This window comes from Anguilla anguilla, chromosome 16, assembly GCF_013347855.1.
Source record: "Anguilla anguilla isolate fAngAng1 chromosome 16, fAngAng1.pri, whole genome shotgun sequence".
NCBI classification, from domain to species: domain Eukaryota; kingdom Metazoa; phylum Chordata; class Actinopteri; order Anguilliformes; family Anguillidae; genus Anguilla; species Anguilla anguilla.
Genome location: NC_049216.1, coordinates 24,183,091 through 24,202,960, shown reverse-complemented (window position 1 = coordinate 24,202,960; position 19,870 = coordinate 24,183,091). Strand labels below are relative to the sequence as shown.

Here is a 19,870-nt window from a genome sequence, read left to right as displayed (position 1 = left end):
TGAAACACTACACCTCCTCACTTGTGTTTGAAAGCGTCATCTGGAGTGTGTGTAGCGATGTGGGCAGGATACGTACTTGCTTGTGTTTGCCACACATTACAGTAATACGGGTGTCTGACAGAAGAAACCAATATGAAACAAATGTAATAATATGCTTTAGTTTCTGGTCCTTAAAGGAAAGCCCCGGGGTAAAACATGGCAAATCATTGGTAAACACGTAGCGGAAATGTGAAATTCATTGCAGGGTATATTATCTGATATTTAGCAAAGCTTCTGGAACCCTACTGCACATTGCCAAGCAGCGAATTTCACCCCCTATAGGCAAAACAGGAAAGTAGGACCTGGGTTGCGTTTTACATCACCAGTATGTGAATTCTAACATCGTCAAAGTGTCTTCGGCTGGAGTTTTCTTTTAAGCTGCATCTGACTTTTAATGACCTGTGAATCGGATACCTACCTACCTACATGTCTGTTGTAATTTACCTACTGTAAATATGTTGCCTTGAACAAAATGGACGCACTCCCAGTATTTGTCGAGCTGTGTGAATCAGTTAGAGAGGAGGCCAGTGTGTAACTGTCACATCGAGATGGAGAGTCTCTGAAGACCCTTAAGTGAGGTCGGTGCCAGAGACCGCAAAATGTGCCTGACCTCTACGCTCTCGTCTGCCTTCGCCTTGTTATTGACTCTTGCAATCTTACACACATTCTTGCATCAGCGCCAGCCATTAAACTTTTATTCCTGAGTTGAATTCCACAAGGGATGTGTTTTTTTCCCCCTTTCCTTTTAAATTCATTTAAGCTGACTTTGTTTTATTTCTGCTCTTAAGGAATTCTCAGAGACAGGAGAAAAGCGGAGGAAATCTAGTATTAGTATTCCTGTTCGTACAGCTCATTTCAGGCACGTTTGTTCTGGGAGGTTGTTTTCATTTCTGACTGGCATTGCATATTCTCATCTCAAACCTTAAAAATAGTGCAATCTACTTTTATACAGAGGTGTATTTCCTAACCCTTTCCCTAAATGACAAAGATGAGTGGAGGTAGGTGGCAGAAAGCTTTTCCTCAGTGAAAGTACCTGACTGTGCCCATTTGAGTGATCAGTCGATTAATTGGTCAATCAATCAAGAGGTAAAAGAGGAATCCATATTGTCGTGATGTGGGAGTGGTATCATTTTATTGTGATTAGGCTATATAGAACAGTATATTTAGAATGAATGAACATATTATTTAGCCTTTCAAATCCGCTCACTGATCTGCTATGGGTTTGTCCTGCTCGTGAAGTTTGCAGTGGGATAATCAGGCCTGCCCCTGGTAACGAAACTGATCTGGGGTCCGTGCATTTACTGCGCTTTGGGTGCAGGTACCTACAGGGCAGGGTAGGGCAGGGCATTGTAGTCCCTGAGCACTGCAGTGTTTTTTAGCATCTAATGGGATGAGTGCCTGGGGGAGGAGTCACAGATCCACATCCTCTCTGCATCAGGCAGAGAGACGTTGAGGTGAAATAGGCATCCAAAATGCGCACCATGCTTTTTTAACATTAGCATTCGTCTTGCTCTAATTGCTTTATTGTATAGGTGAAGTAGTGTTGCACCATCACAATGAATCTGTCCTTGTCAAAGAAACAATTGAGTGCCATTTAAAATGCTGCCATGCCTTTAACCATGTAATACGGCAGCAGTAATCCATACAGACCCTTTAGAAATGTACTATGTTGACTATTAGTTGTATAGTAACAAGCTTGTTTCCACATGGAGTGCAGTAGTGCTCCTCAAACGTGTTTTTTGTAAGAACTCCTTGCTGTGTTACCAGAGGACATATAGGGGTAGTGTGAAGGACAGGTGTCCTCTGCTGTTTTTGGAACCGGTCCCAGGTCAGGGGTACCTGCAGATGTTCCACGGAAAATGCAAATGAGCATTTTGAAGGGCTTGCAGCTGACGCAGTGTGGCCAGGTACGCTCGAGCAGTGCCAGTGAGAACGCGGCGCTGGCGAGGGGCGGCAGAGCAGGGCGGCGTCGCTTCGATAGCGCGAGTGAGCGCGTGCACGTGCGGCTCTGTCCGTTCACCTTTCTTTCTCTGTGCCTCGCGTGAGCCGGTCTCTTTCCAAAAATGGAGAATCCTGCTCTGGCAGCCAATAGGGTGGTTGTGTGTGTACGAGTTAGCGTGTGTGTGTCTGTGTGTGTGTGTGGAGAATCACTTATTTACCTTGCTCCCCCCCCCCCATCCCTCCGTTCACAACTGCAGCTCAGTGGCTGATAACTTAAGCCATTCATGAGCTCTGGTTCCCCTAGCAACAAAGAAGCGAATAGAAAAGATTGGGGGTGAGAGGCGTCTATTCTTAGAAACCAATGGAAATGTGTGGGGAGAGCTGGAGTGAGGAGGCATCGCTCTGCAGGTCAGCCTGTCTGTCCCCTGTCCACTGGAGGGGAGGGGGGGGGAGGGGGGGGGGGTAAAACGCTGCTCCCTGTGTGTATATCACTGCTCATTCCATTTCCAGTGTGACTCAATGCAGTGGTCTGCTCAGAAGCGCACGCAGGCATGTGTGTGTGTGCTTGTGTGCATTTGTGTGCATGTGTGTATTACTGTCTGGGCTTGTGAGTGTACATGGTGTGACTGCGTGGTGTCTGTGAGGGTTTGTGACTGTGGTGTCTGTGAGGGTTTGTGACTGCGTGGTGTTTGTGAGGGTTTGTGACTGTGGTGTCTGTGAGGGTTTGTGACTGCGTATGATGTTTGTGTGGGTTTGTGACTGTGTGGTGTTTGTGAGGGTTTGTGACTGTGTGGTGTTTGTGAGGGTTTGTGACTGTGTGTGATGTTTGCGAGGGTTTGCGACTGCGTGGTGTTTGTGAGGGTTTGCGACAGTGTGTGATGTTTGTGAGGGTTTGCGACAGTGTGTGATGTTTGTGAGGGTTTGTGACTGCGTGTGATGTTTGTGAGGGTTTGCGACTGCGTGGTGTTTGTGAGGGTTTGCGACAGTGTGTGATGTTTGCGTGGGTTTGCGACAGTGTGTGATGTTTGTGTGGGTTTGTGACTGCGTGGTGTTTGTGAGGGTTTGTGACTGCGTGGTGTTTGTGAGGGTTTGTGACTGCGTGTGATGTTTGCGTGTATGTGAGCATGCGCGTGCGTGACCCACTTCGTGACGCCACCTAGAGTCAGTCTGCCAGGCGTTGTGGTGTCTCTGTCTGCCTCTCCCTCTGCCGCTGACCGAGGTTTCCACATGATTAACTTTGGGTATTCCTCAGATTAACCTCAGATGACTCTGCTTGGAGAGGCTGGAAACAGCTGCATAGGGCCCTGTGTCTGTTTCTGTATATGAGGAATCTGTGAACGCGGTGCAAGTTTAAGGTCAGGATTAACGCACTGTAACTTCCTCCACGACATGCATCCTTTAGGAGCTATACTGGTACACATGTAAATAGCATATGCCCTGACATTCAACATGTGTCTGAACAGGAGATGCGGTCTGATTACGATACTGTGCTGTAGTGATTTAGGCTCAGTTATAACATCATTCCCTCTCATTTGGTTTTATTTACATAGTATTTTTATTTTATTTTATTTTTTAATGATTGGGGGACATGGAGAGATACAGTGTAAGTTAACGGGATAGGGTCTGAGAAGACACAGCGTTAATGGCTGCATTAGCTTCTGCTCTTTGACAAGCTGGGCGGTGCATTTTACACAACTTCCTCTCACAATGTTCACAGACACACCAGTGTTTTTGTTATTATTTTTTTGGGTTTGCTGTAATGGCAGTTTGTCAGCGGTGCGTGTGCTGTGTGTGGTGTGCGGTGCGTGTGCTGTGTGCGCTGCGTGTGCTGTGTGCGGTGTGCGGTGCGTGTGCTGGGTGTGCTGTGTGCGCTGCGTGTGCTGTGCGCTTGGTGTTCTCCCCGGCTGGGCTGCTGGGGAGCGGCGCCTGCAGCCGGGCTTGTGTCTGCCTCCTCCTACTCCAGCAGAATTTAAATCACGCCTGCCCCTCCCCGCCATCTTCCCTCTTCCCTTTGAAGCCGGGTGTCGGAAGAGCCGCTCGCCACTTCTGTCTCCGGGCACGGCAGCCATCCCGCACGCGCCCTTAACAGGCAGCCGCCATTACCGCCACCGCGAGAGGAGACCGAGCCCCGCACATACTGTGTGTGTGTGTGTGTGTATGCGCGTGTGCCTGTGTGCATATATGTTTGTGTGCCTGTGTGCATATATGTTTGTGTGTGTGTGTGCGTGCGTGTGTGTGTGGATATGTGTGTGTCTGTGTGTGTGTTTGTGTGTGTGCGTGTTTGTGTGTGTTTGTGTGTGCGTGCGTGCATGTGTGTGTATGTGTGTTTGTGTGTGTGTGTGTGCCTGTGTGCATATATGTTTGTGTGTGTGTGCGCGTGTGTGTGTGTGGATCTGTGTCTGTGTGTGTGTGTGTGTGTGTGTGCGTGTATGTGTGTGTTTGTGTGTTCGTGCGTGTGCGTCTATGTGTGTGTGTGTGTGTGTGTGTGTGCGTGTGTGTGTCCGCGTGTGTGTGTGCATGCATGCATGTGTGTGTATGTGTGTGTGTGTGTGCGTGCCTGTCTGGTTCCTCTGTGACTGATAGGCCAGTATAACGGTTCACACTGTGCAAATGTCTGTTTGCCCATGTTATCTCAAGCACATGCTTATTTTCATTGTTAGTTGCATTTTGTGAAGCCTGTTACCAGATGCCAAGAATCAAGTTAAATGATATCATTACTTGTGAAAAGGAAACATTCACTGCCCCAGTTTTTAGCCCTAGTTCCATTGTCTTCTACAGTGACAATGTGCTAAGCATTTTTACCAGTGTGTTGAGCCCTGAACACTGAATCAGTGTAAGAATCTCCTTCTGGCTGTGTGGCTGATGGAGCACTTTATCTCTGCTTATGCCAGGCCTCCTGTGTCTCCTAGAGACGGTTTCCCTGGGAATATTCCTGCTGTCCTTTGACCTCATACCAAGGGTCAAGTTGAAGCCCTTCCTGCGGCGCCTTTTCCTAAACGCGAGTCATTGTGCCTAATTTTAAGTCACCCCCCTCGGTTGTCAGTATGTGCAGTGGGCGGAAATGCAATATTAGGCACACGTTGGCAGTTCGCTGGGAGAGTTCTAGCCGGGTTGCCCCCGTGTTCCGGAATCTTGTCACATGGAAAATTCCAGACAGGACACAGTGCATCTGGGTGCAGCTCGGGGTGTGGCTCCGAACAGATGGGGAATAAGCTGCGATGTGTCCCGGCCGTGTCACTGGCAGAATTCCCCCCCCTGCATCAGCTGCCTGCTCTTACCGTTTCTCCCTCTTTAATCCCTCATTTACGTCCATAATCTCATTTTCAAGATCATCCCTGTTTTTGCGGCCAGGCCACGCGCTGTGCTGGCTTTGTTTACGACCCGGCCATCGCTTAGTATTTACCGAAGTATGATGATGCAGGACCCTTATCCTAGCCTGCCCCCCTGTCCTGTCCTGTCCTGCCTCCCCATCCTTCCAACAGGTAGCCTAATGCGTGTTACTGGAAATAGAAGGGGATGATTCCTGCCTGTTTCCTGTGTTTGTCTTCTTGTGTGTCGAGAGAACTGCAGAGACAGGGGCTGTAGTTTGAGCACTGTATCAGAGATGTTCTCAGATTGGGCCACTAAATGATTTCTATCAAAATATCCCAGTCAGAATTGATTGGCATAATATTGGAGTGTTAACACGTCTTTCATCTTAAATGTATCTCCGTATTCCCACCAAAGTTTCTCTATTTTCCCACCAATGGATTTTGTGTCCCACTTTTGGGCCTAAGTCCACCAGCTGAAATCTGCCCTCCGCTCAGTAAGTAGGGCAGCCTGTGCTGAGGTAATTTGTAACTGTCAGGCCCGTGTGTCTGCCGTACGGTCACTGCTTCGTAAAAGATGCAGGTACACTTTGCAGGGGTGCATGTTTGCCACATCTGCGGTGTTCCTGTTCCACCTGCTCTAGCTCCGCTCCGGTCACTGCTGTGTAGGCCTAGAAGCTCCTGTGTCTTTCGGCCCGTCTCTGTCTGAGGGCCTTCAAACGCTCCCGTGCGTCTTCTGCAGCTGTCAAAGAACTGTAGCTCGTTTAAAAAAGCAGCGTGTCGTGAAAAGATTTTTTTTTTCCAAAGTGCCGTTAGTGCATCCCACTGCCTGGGGTCTTATTATGCAAGTCTGTCTCGTTTGTGTCCATTTCCTGAAGTTCGTACATACAGTACAGTGAGCTCCATAACGTTTGGGACAAAGACATATTTTTGACGTGGCTCTATGCTCCGCAGTTTTAGATTTGTAATTAAACATTGCACTTGTGGCTGAAGTTCATATTATTCGTTTTTATTAATGGGTATTTTTATACATTTTGGTTTAACCATGTAAAACTTACAACACTTGTTATACGTAGTCTCCCCCCATTTCAGGGCACCATGATGTTTTGGACAAATTGCTTCACAGGTGTTTCTGATTTTTATTTAAATGCAATATTTGTTTTCTTGCCTTTTCTGCAGCAAGATGTGGAGAAGTTTACAGACATTGAAAAACTCTACCTCTACCTTAAGCTGCCTTCTGGTCCCAGCAATGCCACCGACAAAAGGTAAATAGAGTTTGATGGATAGTTATTGTAATATAGCATTATATTTTATTTTGTTCTTTATAAGGGGCAGTCAACTTTTCGGTTACAAAAATGTGAAAGTGTGACATCAATCTAATATGAAAATGCACAGCCTCATGCAATGGTTCCATATGGTCCTGTGAAAATTGCGTTTACCATACCCACCAACGTCAAGTGTTAGCAACTGCTGTTCTGCTAGTACCATTCAAATTTGTCACATCTGTCAAATGCACCCGTTATACGGCATTTTCACATCTCACTGTTGTCTCATGGCAGCAGCGGAGAAAAAAAAATCCCCCCCTTCTTCCAATCAAAGGTTTCATTCTCTCAATGAAAGCAAAGCATAGTTCATCACTCTGCTTTGGTATGCCTGTTTTATTTATTAAGGCTTCCCAATGGAAAATTCCATCCATGAAGTTTGTATTTTGCCATTGGAGATCTTCACTCCTCTTCTATGATTGAACCTCTTCCCTGTATTTCTCAATATCCCATACATGGACACACACACACACAAATCAATTTATCATGTAGTTATCAGAGGGCCATCTGGACTTTAATTATATACAATTACTTGCCCCATATTTTTTCCTCAAGTTGTGGTTTTAGCTGGTTTCAGGCATGTTTTGGCTCATTTACATTGGTGTAAACCGTTTATTACACCCATGTAAAAGAGAAATTGTGTTTTAATGAAATAACTGTTTTAATTTGTTTCCCCTCATCACCCCAGGCACTCAGGTTCGACATACTGTTCTTTAAGACTGAGCATTGGTGATTTTATTGTATTTTATTTTCTGAAAAGTGTTGTGTGCTGAAAAAAAAAAAAATATAATTATAGTTTATTTCTTCTTCTTTTTCTTCTTCTTCTTCTTATTATTATTAGTATCAATATTTTTATTATCATGGATCACTCTATTAGTCAGAAAGTATCATTGTTTTTTGTTTCGTGGAATTAGTGTAGATTTTTTTAAAAAGTGGTTTTGAAGCAAAAAGAAAAGCCTACTTGGGTGCGAACGTGTTTATTGTCGTTTCAGCGATCAGAGCTCCATGTCGTCCAGTCGGACGCAGCAGATGCACGCGTTCAACTGGATCCGCAATCACCTAGAGGAGCACCCGGAGACCTCTCTCCCGAAGCAGGAGGTCTATGACGAGTACAAGTGAGTGAGCCGGCTCTGGCAGCTCTGGAGAGGGGGGGGCGGGACCCTGAGGCTCCTGTGTGACTCCATCTACAGAACACAGATTAAGCCTCAACAGTGATTATTGATGTGACTTACAGTAAAGACGTGCCTCCGCAGTTCAGCAAGTAGGTGTTATCAAACAAAGAGGGGGAAAAAATACTCTTATTGGATTCTGGAATTTAAAGGAGGGATAGATAGTGACTCACACTGGAAGAGATCCAAATCGTGTACATGCAAGCAGGAGCACTCCCAGCGAAACTGGATCTGTATTTTGGCGCTAAGCCCTGGGTTGCGTGGTCTGTAACAGGGCTGCTGTCCTTACTTAGTCTCGCTGCTGTAATGCACGCATTGTTTTCGGAAGGATGTGTCATGACACTGTGTGGCTAAATTACTGTAGGCAGAATCCCAAATGAAAGAAGACGCTGAAAAATCTTGAGAACTTTGTGTTCTCTGTGTTCGTGTTAGAATGGTAATTAGCGGCCATCTTTATTTTATATTGTCAATACTGTATGCGTAGTAACATTTTTACTGGTTTTCTCTATAAGAAATATGGTTTCTTTTGTATAACATAACCCCAAGAAGTTGCTGTAATTCTGTGCTTCATCTCTTTCATTCTGCCTTATGTCCCATTCTGAATGATGTATGGGAGAGTGCATACCTAAATAACACCTGTCCTGAAATGAACATTCCTTTTGCATGTGATTATTTTTCAGGAGCTATTGTGACAATCTGGGCTACCATCCGCTTAGTGCAGCAGACTTTGGGAAGATCATGAAAAACGTCTTCCCGAACATGAAGGCACGTCGACTCGGCATGAGAGGCAAATCAAAATATCCTTCCATGGTTCTGAATAACCTGACCTCTCTGTGCTGTGACTGGCAAGCATCTGCTGTGCTTCATTAAGCCACCAAATATAGAACAGAAACAAAAGGCCCCCACCTGCTCAAGGTGGATTGTGCAACTTCGTACAGTAATAAGGAACACTGTGACATTAAGGCAGCATGTTTATAATGATCTTGCTTTGGGAGGTAAAACCATGATAAAGATCCTTGGGCAAACAGTATGTGGCTACTGTTTTAGTCCTGTTTCTATTCTGGTCTATTGTGTACTGAAATATACCATGTCTGTTTTTACGGGATGCAGCAAGGCCCCAAAATCAGTAGACCACAGATAAGTAAATGGGACCAGTTAGATGTCTGTGTTTGAGTTGTGGCTGCCACTAATTGTCATGATTTCCTCTGTGTCGATTTCCTCATGATTTTGCTCAACCTCTAGCCGGCCTGTGTCTCGTCAACTATCTACAGACGTATGGAAGATGCCTAAAAATTTGGACTTGTTTGACACATCAAACCTCCTATCGGTCATTGAATTGGGTGCTGTTTTCTTCATAACAGTATTAATTTTTTCATATTTGTTTTTAATTACTTATAGCTGAAATCTTGTGAAGTAAGTGGTAAACCCCCGGTAAACCCCCGGTTTTCTGAGAGGGTATCCTGTTTGTCTCTACCACAGCTTCCTCAGCAACTAATCAGTGCCTTATCAGTGTCTTTATGTATGAAACAAATAACATTTGGCCTCGAGCAACCATTGCTGAATGTGCTAGCGTGCTCTTGTCTTGGATTCTGAAAAGAAACTGCTGTTACATTCAAAAACATGTCCAAGATGAAGGCCTGAGGAGGCATCCAGTGGTATATTTTAAGTGCTCACACTCGAGTTCTTCTGACGCATTTGGACAGATTTGCCCATTTTCTCAGGAGGGCTTCAGTGTTAATGGAGAGTGGATTTAACACTGTGCTACACGTGGCTTCTCGTGTTTCACCTATAGCACGTTTTCAACCTTTTCTAATCCACAGACCCCTATCCAGGCTCAAAGGCATCTAGGGGATCCCAATCATGTGTTAAAGAGGGTTATATTTAAAAACGGTTTCATATTTTGAAATATTTTCCCAAATATATAAATAGCCATTACATATCAAGTCTGACCAAGCACCCCTTCAAGGACCCCCAGGGGTCTGTAGGGCCTCTGTTGAAATCCCAGGACCTATACGAAAAGGATAGCACAATGTGCTCTGCAGGGCTTGAGATGTTTAGACTTTTCATTGACTTTTATTTCTCTGAAATGTGTTTAAGAAGCTGCACCACAGTGTTTGTTGGCAGTAATGTTGGAGGGGAAAAGGTGAGCTCCAGTGCTGGAGGCTGAGGAATTGTTAGCTATTGAAGTTGGAGAAGTGATGTCAGCCTTGGCCAGAGGTTTAAATGCTGTGCAGCAGCCTGCTCCATTTCACATACTGATTCCCTGCTGGGCAATTTTCTGAATCACACTTTTCAGCCCCTTCTCCTCCAAGCAATGCATTTCTCCACTCAAGGGACATTCAGGCTGTATCTGATGATTAATTCTTTATTTGTTATTCACTCTAATTTAAGGTTATCCTCTCATTTTGTTTTAATGTTTACGCACTGGGGTATTAGCATCAAATCAGATGCTGTGGTTTTATTCATTGAGCCTTAACATCTCCTCACGTATTGCTACAGTGGATTAAGGAAGAAGGCATTTGTTCACATGCCATCTCTGCCCAACCTGGATCTACATAAAACAGGAGATGGGGTAAGATTTGAGTGCAGTGGCTTTTTATCCCTTATTTTGAAAATCCATTATTGTACCTTCTTTATTTAAAATGGGAAAACATAATCATAATGTGGATTTTTCCATAAGCCACTGCAATTTCTCTCTCCGGCCAGTGTGAGGCGCTGGAGCCCTCGGGCCAGCTGCCCAGTGCGGAGGACGAGGTGCGCTCGGCAGCCTGCGGCCTCGTCTGCGAGTGGGCGCAGAAGGTGCTGAGCCGCCAGTTCGACTGCGTGGAGGACCTGGCTCGCTTCTTACTCAACAGCCACTATATCGGCACCAAGTCTGTTGCAGCCCTCACCGTGATGACCGGAACTCCCAAAGGTACTGGAGTGGACTCTCTACACTCACACCTTTGGTAGTAAAGATGCACAAATAGATCATCAAAGCAAGGTGTACACTGACATGATCATTGAAATTTTGAAGATGAATGAACAGCTGTGAGTTTTGTCTCTCTAAACTGAAGCAGCAACTGCCTGTTGCTTCTTGCTTACATTACATACATGCCATTCTTGAAGAAGGATGTCTGTCTGGTGGTAGTGAAAAAAAGAGGAAGTGAAAAAGCTGTGAAAAAGTTTTGTTCTCAGCAAATTAAATGCGAGATGAAGTGTAAACATGTTTGTGGTACCAGACATAACAGGTCAGCTAATGTCAAGTAATGTTTCAGGGCATTTCCTGCTGCAGTATTTTCCCAGACTGCTGCAGCAGTGACTACCATCTGACCCGACTGACTCATTTTCCCGTTCGGTCTCAGGGGTGAAGACGCCGACGCCGGGCTCTGCGTTTGTGCCGACGGCAGAAGCCAACTCCTTCCAGCCCCAGGTGAAGACCCTGCCGTCCCCCTCCATTGATGCTAAACAGCAGCTACAGCGCAAGATTCAGAAGAAGCAGCAGGAACAGAAGCTTCACTCCCCATTGCCAGGCGACCCCCAGGCCACATCCAGTGCAGGGGCTGGCATCCCCTGTGGAAGCCCCGCCCTGCTCTCCCCGCAGCCCACCATTGGCATTGTGGTGGCTGCTGTACCGAGCCCAATCACGGTTAGTCTGGCTCCAGCGCCTCTCCTTAACTCCACACAGGCTATGTTCAGGGTTCATGCATCATCACAAACCTGGGTGACATATGAGATTGTTTTTAGTTTCACAATGGCATTTTTGGTTGTTTTTGGTGTAGAGGATATTAGCAGCCAATTTTTTAATTTTAATTCCATTTAGGCCCATACTGCATTTTGATCCAGCGCATGATTTAATGAAGGTGGTGGTGTGTTAGCACCTGCTCCAGATGTAAAGAAAAAGGGATCTTGTATGATTGATGTGTTTTTCTGCATGTTGCTGTGTAGGTACAGAGAAGCCGGCAGTTGATGACCTCTCCCAGCCCTGTGGGCACTACGGAAGGCAAAGTACTGCCGGTCAACTTTCAAGTGGTCACCCAGTCGATGCAGCCTGTCAAGCCGTCCCCCAAGACGCCACAGAACATCTCCGCCAGTCCCGTGGGTGACCGCTCAGCCCGCCACCGCTACCCCCAGATCCTGCCCAAGCCATCGGCCACCAGCGCCATCACCCTGCGCTCGCCTCCGACGCTGCTCATAACCAACAGCCCCATCAAGACCGTGATGCCCACGCCGCACGTGGGTTCCGTCAACGTGGTAAAGATGACGGCCATATCCTTGGCGCCTAGCAGCAGCAGCACCACGACCACCACGCTACGGTCAGCCTCTGCCGGTGTTTCGGAAGAGCACAGACCCATCCCACAGGCCAGGAGTGGCTCTGCAGCCCCCCTATTGGCCCCTGTAGCCAAGTCAGGGCACGCCGCTGCCTCCACCATCGACATCAAGATGGAGCCTGAAGCCATAACAGACAGCAACCAGGCCCTCGTTGCTGACAGGCTGCATGCCACTCAGGAAGCCGCCAGTAGGCAGAAGGGCGAGGGAGGTGCTAAGCCCAGGGCCACCAGCGAATCCACGCCCCACACCAAGGGCTCATTGGGCCTCGAAGGAACGGCCGGGCCCAGCTGCGACGAGAAGTCCCCTTCCAACGACAGCACTGTGGCAGCTTCTGCTAGCAGCAATAACAACAGTAACAATAACGAAAGCACTTTGTACCTGACCATCTCCAGTCAGAACACCAGCATCGCTCTGTCGTCCAGTGGTAGAGCCACTGCTGCAGCGTCACCTAAGGAAAGCTGCCTGGGACCTAAAAGCCCGAGAAAACGAGCAGGCTTCAGTTTGGAGTCGCACACCATGCCTGTCAAGAAAGTGTTCATCTCTCAACAGCCGATTGTAGGGATTGATAATAGTCCCAAGCCTGGTATTAAGAAAATTTCTAGGGCAGGGACACCTGCTAAACCTGAAAGCGCACCAGCAAACACAGCAAGCAAAGTAACTGTGAAGCTGAACTCGACTGTACCAACTCGGATCCTGGCACTCTCTGACTCCCCTGTCGGGAACACAAGTGGTTTCCAGACTGTCGTCAAACCCCAGACATCCTCCCAGGTCAAATCCGAAGGGACTCTGTCTGACATGGACACCAGCAACAGCAGCAGCAGCATTGTTTGTCAAAACACCTCCAACCCAACGTTACTGCAGCATATCACAAGCAGCCCGCAGGTTGTGTCCACTGGTCCAGACGTGCTTGATGCCTCTGCGGTGAATGACTTGAAGACCTCCATGTGGGCGGAAGGGCAGCTGGATGGCATTCAGCAGCAGCAAGCGTACGTACAGCAGATTCCAGACCATAAGCAGATCTCTACACCTGTGATGGACCAGCTCCCCACGATGGCCCAAGCTGCAGCATCAAGCCAGCTGACCCTCCACCCTGACATCATCAACTTTGCAGGAACCCAGCCCAGTGTGGATTACTTCCCCTTCAATGATGACGACATGACACAGGACAGCATTGTGGAGGAACTGGTGCAGATGGAGGAGCAGATGAAGTTGAACAGTGGCCTGCAGTCCTTCAGCAGCTGTGTTGACCTAGCACTGCAGGACCAGTCCACTGTGGTGCAGGGTGCCATCCTGTCCACTCACCAGGTGGCCAACACCCCCTTCTATCACTCAGCCCACAGCAGCACCACTCCCACTCACACTCCTACGCCAACTCCAACGCCAACCCCCACCCCCACGTCAGAATTGATCGGAGTGTCTGGTCTGACTCGGGAGAGCCCTTGTTCGCGGATGGCGCCCACCACTCCAGTGGACAGTGCTTTGGGAAGCAGCCGGCACACGCCTATCGGGACCCCGCACTCAAACTGCAGCAGCAGTGTCCCTCCGAGTCCGGTGGAGTGCAGGAATCCCTTCGCCTTCACGCCCATCAACTCCAGTATGACCGGTTACCATGACGCCAGCATAATCTCCAGCAGCCCCGTCAAGCCCATGCAGAGGCCCACAGCCACACATCCAGACAAGGCCAAACTGGACTGGATGAACAACGGGTACAACAGCGGCTCAGGAGCCTCAACTATATCCAACAATGGCATTGGCATCCTTCCCAGCTACCAGGACCTGGTAGAGGACCATTTTAGGAAGCCCCATGCCTTTGCTATTCCCGGGCAGTCTTATCAGGCCCAGTCCAGGCACCCTGATGCCCACTTTGGCCGTCTGACTCCCATATCCCCAGTGCAGCAGCAGGTCACTGGAGTGACTACCCTCAACAAGCAGGAAGGCTTTGCAGTGCCTGCCCCCTTGGACGGCAAGGCCACAAGCTCCACGACAGGTGGGACCTTCCGTTGCCGCAGCGTCAGCCCTGCTGTCCGGCAGCGAAACCTCAGCGGAAACACGGCCTACTCCAACGTCCCAAGAACAGTGGTTTCCCCCTTCAACTCCCCCGTCACTCCGGAAGTTCTCAACATCTTCTCCAATAGCCACCCGGATGTCAGCGGCAGCACCATGGCCCAGAGGAGCCAGTCAGTGCCGCTCAATGTGATGATGCAGACGGAGGTGTTGCCCATGCAGAAGCAGAGTAACAGCAAGAAGATTACCAATGTGCTGCTTAGCAAGATGGACTCGGATGGTGACGATGCCGTGCGGGGCCTGGGCATCAACAACATGCCCTCCAATTACACTGCCCGCATGAACCTCACCCAGATCCTGGAGACCACCACCACTGGCTTCACCACCACCACTGGTAGTGCCAACCACCAGGCTCTGGGTGACTCCGGCCCTTCTGCCTATGAGTTCCAGAGGCCGGGTCACCACGTGAAGACTGTCCGAAATGACCCATTAGGCTTCGTTTCCGGGGAGGATCAAGCACAATCGGGACCCGGAGAACAGCAGTTGGAGCAGGAGCAGGACCTGCAAACACAGCTACAGGACCACCAGGAACAGAGCCAGCCACAGCTGCTGTCTGAGGACCAAGAGCAGCAGCAGCAGCTGGATTTCAATAACACTGTCAAGGACCTGTTAGGGGAGGACGGCTTGAACCCCAGTTCCCAACTGGTGGGGCAGGTGGCATCGGAACTTAATGCAGTGGCATCGGATTTCTCCAGTGACATCAGACTGACTTCGGAGCTTTCCAGTAGCATCAATGACCTTAACACTTTAGACGCAAATCTACTGTTTGACCCAAATCGACAGCAGGGACAGTATGAAGACTCTACACTGGAAGAACTGAAGAATGATCCCCTCTTCCAGCAGATATGCAGTGAGACTGTCAACTCTGCTAGTTTTGACTGGCTGGAAAGTAAAGACCAGCCCACCGTGGAAATGTTGGGTTAATGTTTTTATACAGTTTTTTTATTATTATTTGTTTCAATTAATTTTATAGTTTGATGTCTATATTAGTTTGTTTTCTGGGAGTATTTCTCTTTCTCTCTGTCCGTCTCACATTGTTTTGTATTGTACAGCACACTGCAACATGAATCTGGACATTTTGACATTTGTCCAGTGAGAAGTGCCAGCCTGAACTGAAATGATCACTCTTGTGATTTTCTTTCCTTTTCTTTTCTTTCTTCCTGTTGTTTCTTTTGGAATGCTGCATTGCAGTGCATTCTGGGACTGTTGTTTTCCTCCATTTCTCCTCCTACTGAAATTGGTAAGAAATCATAATGGATTGCAGCAGGGTTATTCAATTGAGACACTGAGGTAAATGAGCCTGGTTGAATTTTCACACTGTCAATTATTAGATGGTGGAGAGTCTTCATTGGACGACAGACAGCTACACTATGCGTTTTTATTTATTTATTTTTTTAACGAAAGCTTAAATAAGGGATAGTAGGAATTTTAAAAAAATTTTTGAAGTCTTCTTTTCACCTTGGTAAGTAATCTTCACTCCATTGCCAGAGGTTATGCTGTTGAACAAATAATGCAATGTTTTTCAAAGGACAAATCATTAAGCTGTTTAAGACTGTTTTTCTTGGAGAAAATTAATCCTTTCTCAAAATAAACCTTAGACATATGGCAAGAACCTCTTGCTTTGGACAGATTACCTTTGGACAGATCGGCAATGTGATGCAGTTTTGAAGACTCCCAACAGATGGAAAACTCTTGCAGTCCATATGTACATTGGGTTCCTATTGAATGTTTACCACAGTGTATCTTTTCACTGAGTAACCAGCAGCATTCATGACATTATGTGGGCATTTATAATAGCTACTGCTGGTCTTTTTTCTTGCCATTTCAGGTTGCTCAGATTGTAGCAGGGTGCTACCAGGTGCTAAATTAAAACCAGAAATAGAGAATCATATACCAAATCAGTGGTAAAACCTTTAATATGTTTTAATTGTCCAAATGTAAAATGTAAAGAGAATACATAAAGTCTATATAAGAAGGGAAGAGATTGGCTTTTTGTTGTTGTTGTTGTTTTTTTGTTTTTTTTTGGCAAAAATGTTTGTTAAATTTAGTTGAAATAGGAAATATCACGTGAGGGAAGAATGGCAGCTGGCTTTTGTTGGCAGTACTCAACAGTTTTAATGTCTTATGTGCATTTAAGAGATGGGGATATGGCATTTCATTTGCAGCTGAATCGAGGCTTCTGTGATATGAGCTTCAAAGACTCGGCAGCTGTTGAAGAAATGTACTGTGAGATTTTATAAAAACTAAGAAAAGTTAATTATGTATTTGCTTACATTTATATTGGGTAATACATAAGTGTTTGTTTTCCCCCCTTTTTATGAATTAATGTCGCATTTGTTCACTTTTTATATATTGTAGTGGTAGCCCTGAATTGCCTGAGACAATTCTAGCTTGCTGAAGGATCAAGCACATACTTAGAAGGGAAGGAAGGGATTGGTTTATTTTGCATTATTGTGTTTTGAAACTGTAGTGCACCGGTATTGCTTTCTTTTTTAAATTTAAATTTTAAAACGACACCTAGGGGAAAACACCTTTTTCTCAATGGAGTTTCATGAACTTCTATAAAGTCCATCCTTATGAATGAGAGTATAAGGCTATAAATGGGAGTGTGTAAAAATTGGTGGATAATACATTTCATTATAGGCAGAGGCAGTCTTACTTGTTGTTTACCACGAATGTCTTTGGTGGTGAAAAATGTTGAAAGGAGTGAGCAAAAGGTCAGTATTGTCTAAGTTTTATTGTTGTTTATTTTATTTTTGGTTTGTAACTCTGTGTCTCTTTCTACTTTTGCAAGTCAGGTACCACAGGCATCCGAGTCAGATAGCGAAGAGTAATGTGTAGCCTATTTTTTTCCATTTGACCAATCTGAGTGGTTGAAGTGTTTGCATGTGAGGTTATGCTTCAAATCTGAATAAGTTTATCGCTTGTATTCTTAGTGAGATTCCACAATATCTAGTAGATAGGTATGGATGCAGTGGCTTATTAAAAAAAACAATCAATATTGTCAGCAGGGAATTTGCTGATGGGAGAAAAAACATATTTGGGGAAAAGAGGTCCCCATTTCTTTGCAGTTTAAGTTCAATGAAATATGGAACATCAACTCCATAATTCACTTTCCGCAGAGGGTTTACTGTATTCTATTGGGCTTTCAAAATTTCAGGTCAGAGGTATCAAACCAAAAAGAAAAAAAAAAACTTTTTTCCAAAATGTATAATTGTCTTCGGTGAGTTCCATAGGTTGTTTTGAAATGTTCTGAAATGTACTGAAGTGATGCGCATCTACATCTATTATGACAGAGGACAAAGACGGAAATAATGCTTTGTATTTCCTTTTGCATCTTTTCTTCTGTTTACGCACAAGCAGAACACGGGTCACCCTGCGTAAACAGTGTTTCACAGCGGGTTGTTGCACGTTTAGAGGTTACCTTTCCCAGGTTAGAAGACGAAAGGAAAAGGAAATATGGAGAAAATCAAGTTTGTAGTTTAGCAGCGCCTCGCGGTGTTTCTGGAGTATCAGCCTTATGTGCATACCAAAGAAAAGCTATTACGATAGAGAAGAGAAGAGAATGAAATCTGTGAGTATTGTTAAATCTGCTTGCCCAGTGACCCCCCCCCCCTACCCTCCCTACAGGCCTCTGTCCTTCACAGCACACTGGTTTGAAGGCTTTTGCAGTTGTGGTAATTGTGAAGTCCTTTAATTTTGTCTTGCAGGGGGGATGGAAATTGAAATCAGTGTTCTTTATTTATTTCTTTTTTTTTGTTTGTTTTGTTTTTTTTGATTTTTATAAAGGCAATGACTTCTCTTTAGCATTGGGAACCTTTTATGGAAAAGCATGCTAATATCCACACTACTGGTGTTTTTAAAAAAAGATGATGTAGCAGGATGTATTTTGGGTGAATTTTGTTGACTGTTGTAATTGCGCTTAACCCTGTTAAAAAAGCTCCATTTGTAAATATAACAGATCCACTGAAAGAGATCCAATCAATCAAGACATGTTGTATTATGACCATAATTGTACAAAACTACAATTCTGTGCACATTCACAAATACTACACTGAGTATATTGGATCTGTAGCCAGTGAGATATGCTGTGTTTTCGCTTCTGGCTCCTGTCTTGTACAGATGATGATGTTTGGTTTCTAGCTTTGTGTGGTGTCTATCGTTTGTTTGCTCTGAAATGTATAGATTTCTGCATTTGCAGAAGAGATGTGTACTTTGGGTAAGAACAATAGCATGGTTTTTAAGAAAAAAAAAGTATTATGATATATTAGCAGGTTGCTTGTCTTTCTGTGACAGATATGTTTTGTGCCCAGAACTTTGCAGCAGACACTGGAAATTTAAAGGTTCAAAGGTTCAAATTTCAGCAAGCTTTCGGCGGTTCATGTTATTGCACTAAACTTTTTATGAACCAAGGGTTTGGCACCTCTTTTAGGACAAATGCAACACAATTGAAGCCCATAAAAAATAAAAATAAAAAATATTTTTTATAAACAGCTTAAATAAGATAAAAAAAATAAAGAATAAATGAGAAGTGTCATAAAAAATGACAGATTAATTGTCTTATGTAGCAATGTGCATTGATCTCCATGAGATAAGTCTTACTCATTCTCATACAGGAGAATATAAAATGCGATTTAAGGAAAATTTTAAAAACTAAAAAAAAAATTATCAAATTTTCCTTCACCATGTTGATAAATGATCATAAACATGCATGTGTGTTGAATTCTATTGTACAGAGTATCCTTAGTAACCACTTTCTTTGCTGTAAAAAGGACTGGTTCTGTCAACCAGAAAGGTATACCTTCTGTCACGACAAGTTACTTGCATTGTTCGATGTTTACTAATTCAGATTAGTACGTGTTCTATATGTTCTGTTTTTGAATTTATTTGGTTTATTTGTGTTTTTTAAATTATTTTTTAAGAAAAATATACATCTGTGAAAAGTTCAGTTTTTTCCATTTTTATTTTCTCAAGAACATTAAAAATAAGCACTGATGTTTGGACTGAATGAAGAAAAAAAAAAAAGGCTTTTCTTGTAGTGCACAGGAGCCTCATCATGCCCCGCCTCCCTCTGCTGTACCCTTCACTCTCCCAGTAGAAACCCTTCTTTATACACTCCTCCTCTCCATTAGACTTGTAGAACCTTCCGCAGTATCGTTGTTGTCTGGTGTAAAGCGGACCGTACAGTAGTTTGGTAACGTTGCAATAGCGTTTTGGCAATGTTCTTTTTTGTTTTGTTCTTTTTCCATTGAAAAGTGCTCACAGATGTTGAGATTTTTTAAGTGGTTTTAAAAACCAATAAACTTTTTTTAAAAGAACATCACTGTCTTAATTTATTCTCTTTTTTTGGGGTGGGAGGTGGGGGGGGGGGGGGGTACAGGCTTTGTGATCTTTGTTGAAAGTAGTAACAGCTGGTATAGAACATGGCCCAGTGCCATCTACATGAAGATAGTGATCCACATGTTGCATGTTCTCACGGGACTTTGATGTAGCAGTTGAATACAGTGAGATTAACAGCTGATGAAACAGAATAGGCATAACAAGTGCACATATCCATCTTGGTTTCTGTGCGACTCTGTGTGTGGCCACTTTACAAATCAAAACACAGATGAAGGGACTGTATTAACAGACAACGACTTAAGTGCTTTTTCTTTCCCAATACCTGCCTGACAAACAAGGTTCAAGGTGTCTGCTTTGGTCCTTGCAGCTACAACAA

The 19,870-nt window shown here is 45.1% G+C and overlaps 1 protein-coding gene across 3 annotated transcripts in view; it reads left to right on the top strand.

The window, feature by feature from the left end:
- Window positions 1-19,472, top strand: part of LOC118215392 (DNA-binding protein RFX7) — a 31,288-nt gene extending 11,816 nt beyond the window's left edge. For all 3 annotated transcript variants that reach the window (XM_035396134.1, XM_035396135.1, XM_035396136.1), the window contains 7 exons: window positions 6,468-6,553; window positions 7,603-7,725; window positions 8,460-8,576; window positions 10,267-10,351; window positions 10,486-10,693; window positions 11,124-11,407; window positions 11,707-19,472. In XM_035396134.1, coding sequence (XP_035252025.1) covers window positions 6,468-6,553; window positions 7,603-7,725; window positions 8,460-8,576; window positions 10,267-10,351; window positions 10,486-10,693; window positions 11,124-11,407; window positions 11,707-15,078 — 4,275 coding nt within the window. In that variant the 3' untranslated portion in view covers window positions 15,079-19,472. The remainder of the gene's footprint in view (window positions 1-6,467; window positions 6,554-7,602; window positions 7,726-8,459; window positions 8,577-10,266; window positions 10,352-10,485; window positions 10,694-11,123; window positions 11,408-11,706) is intronic.
- Window positions 19,473-19,870: the final 398 nt, after the last annotated feature.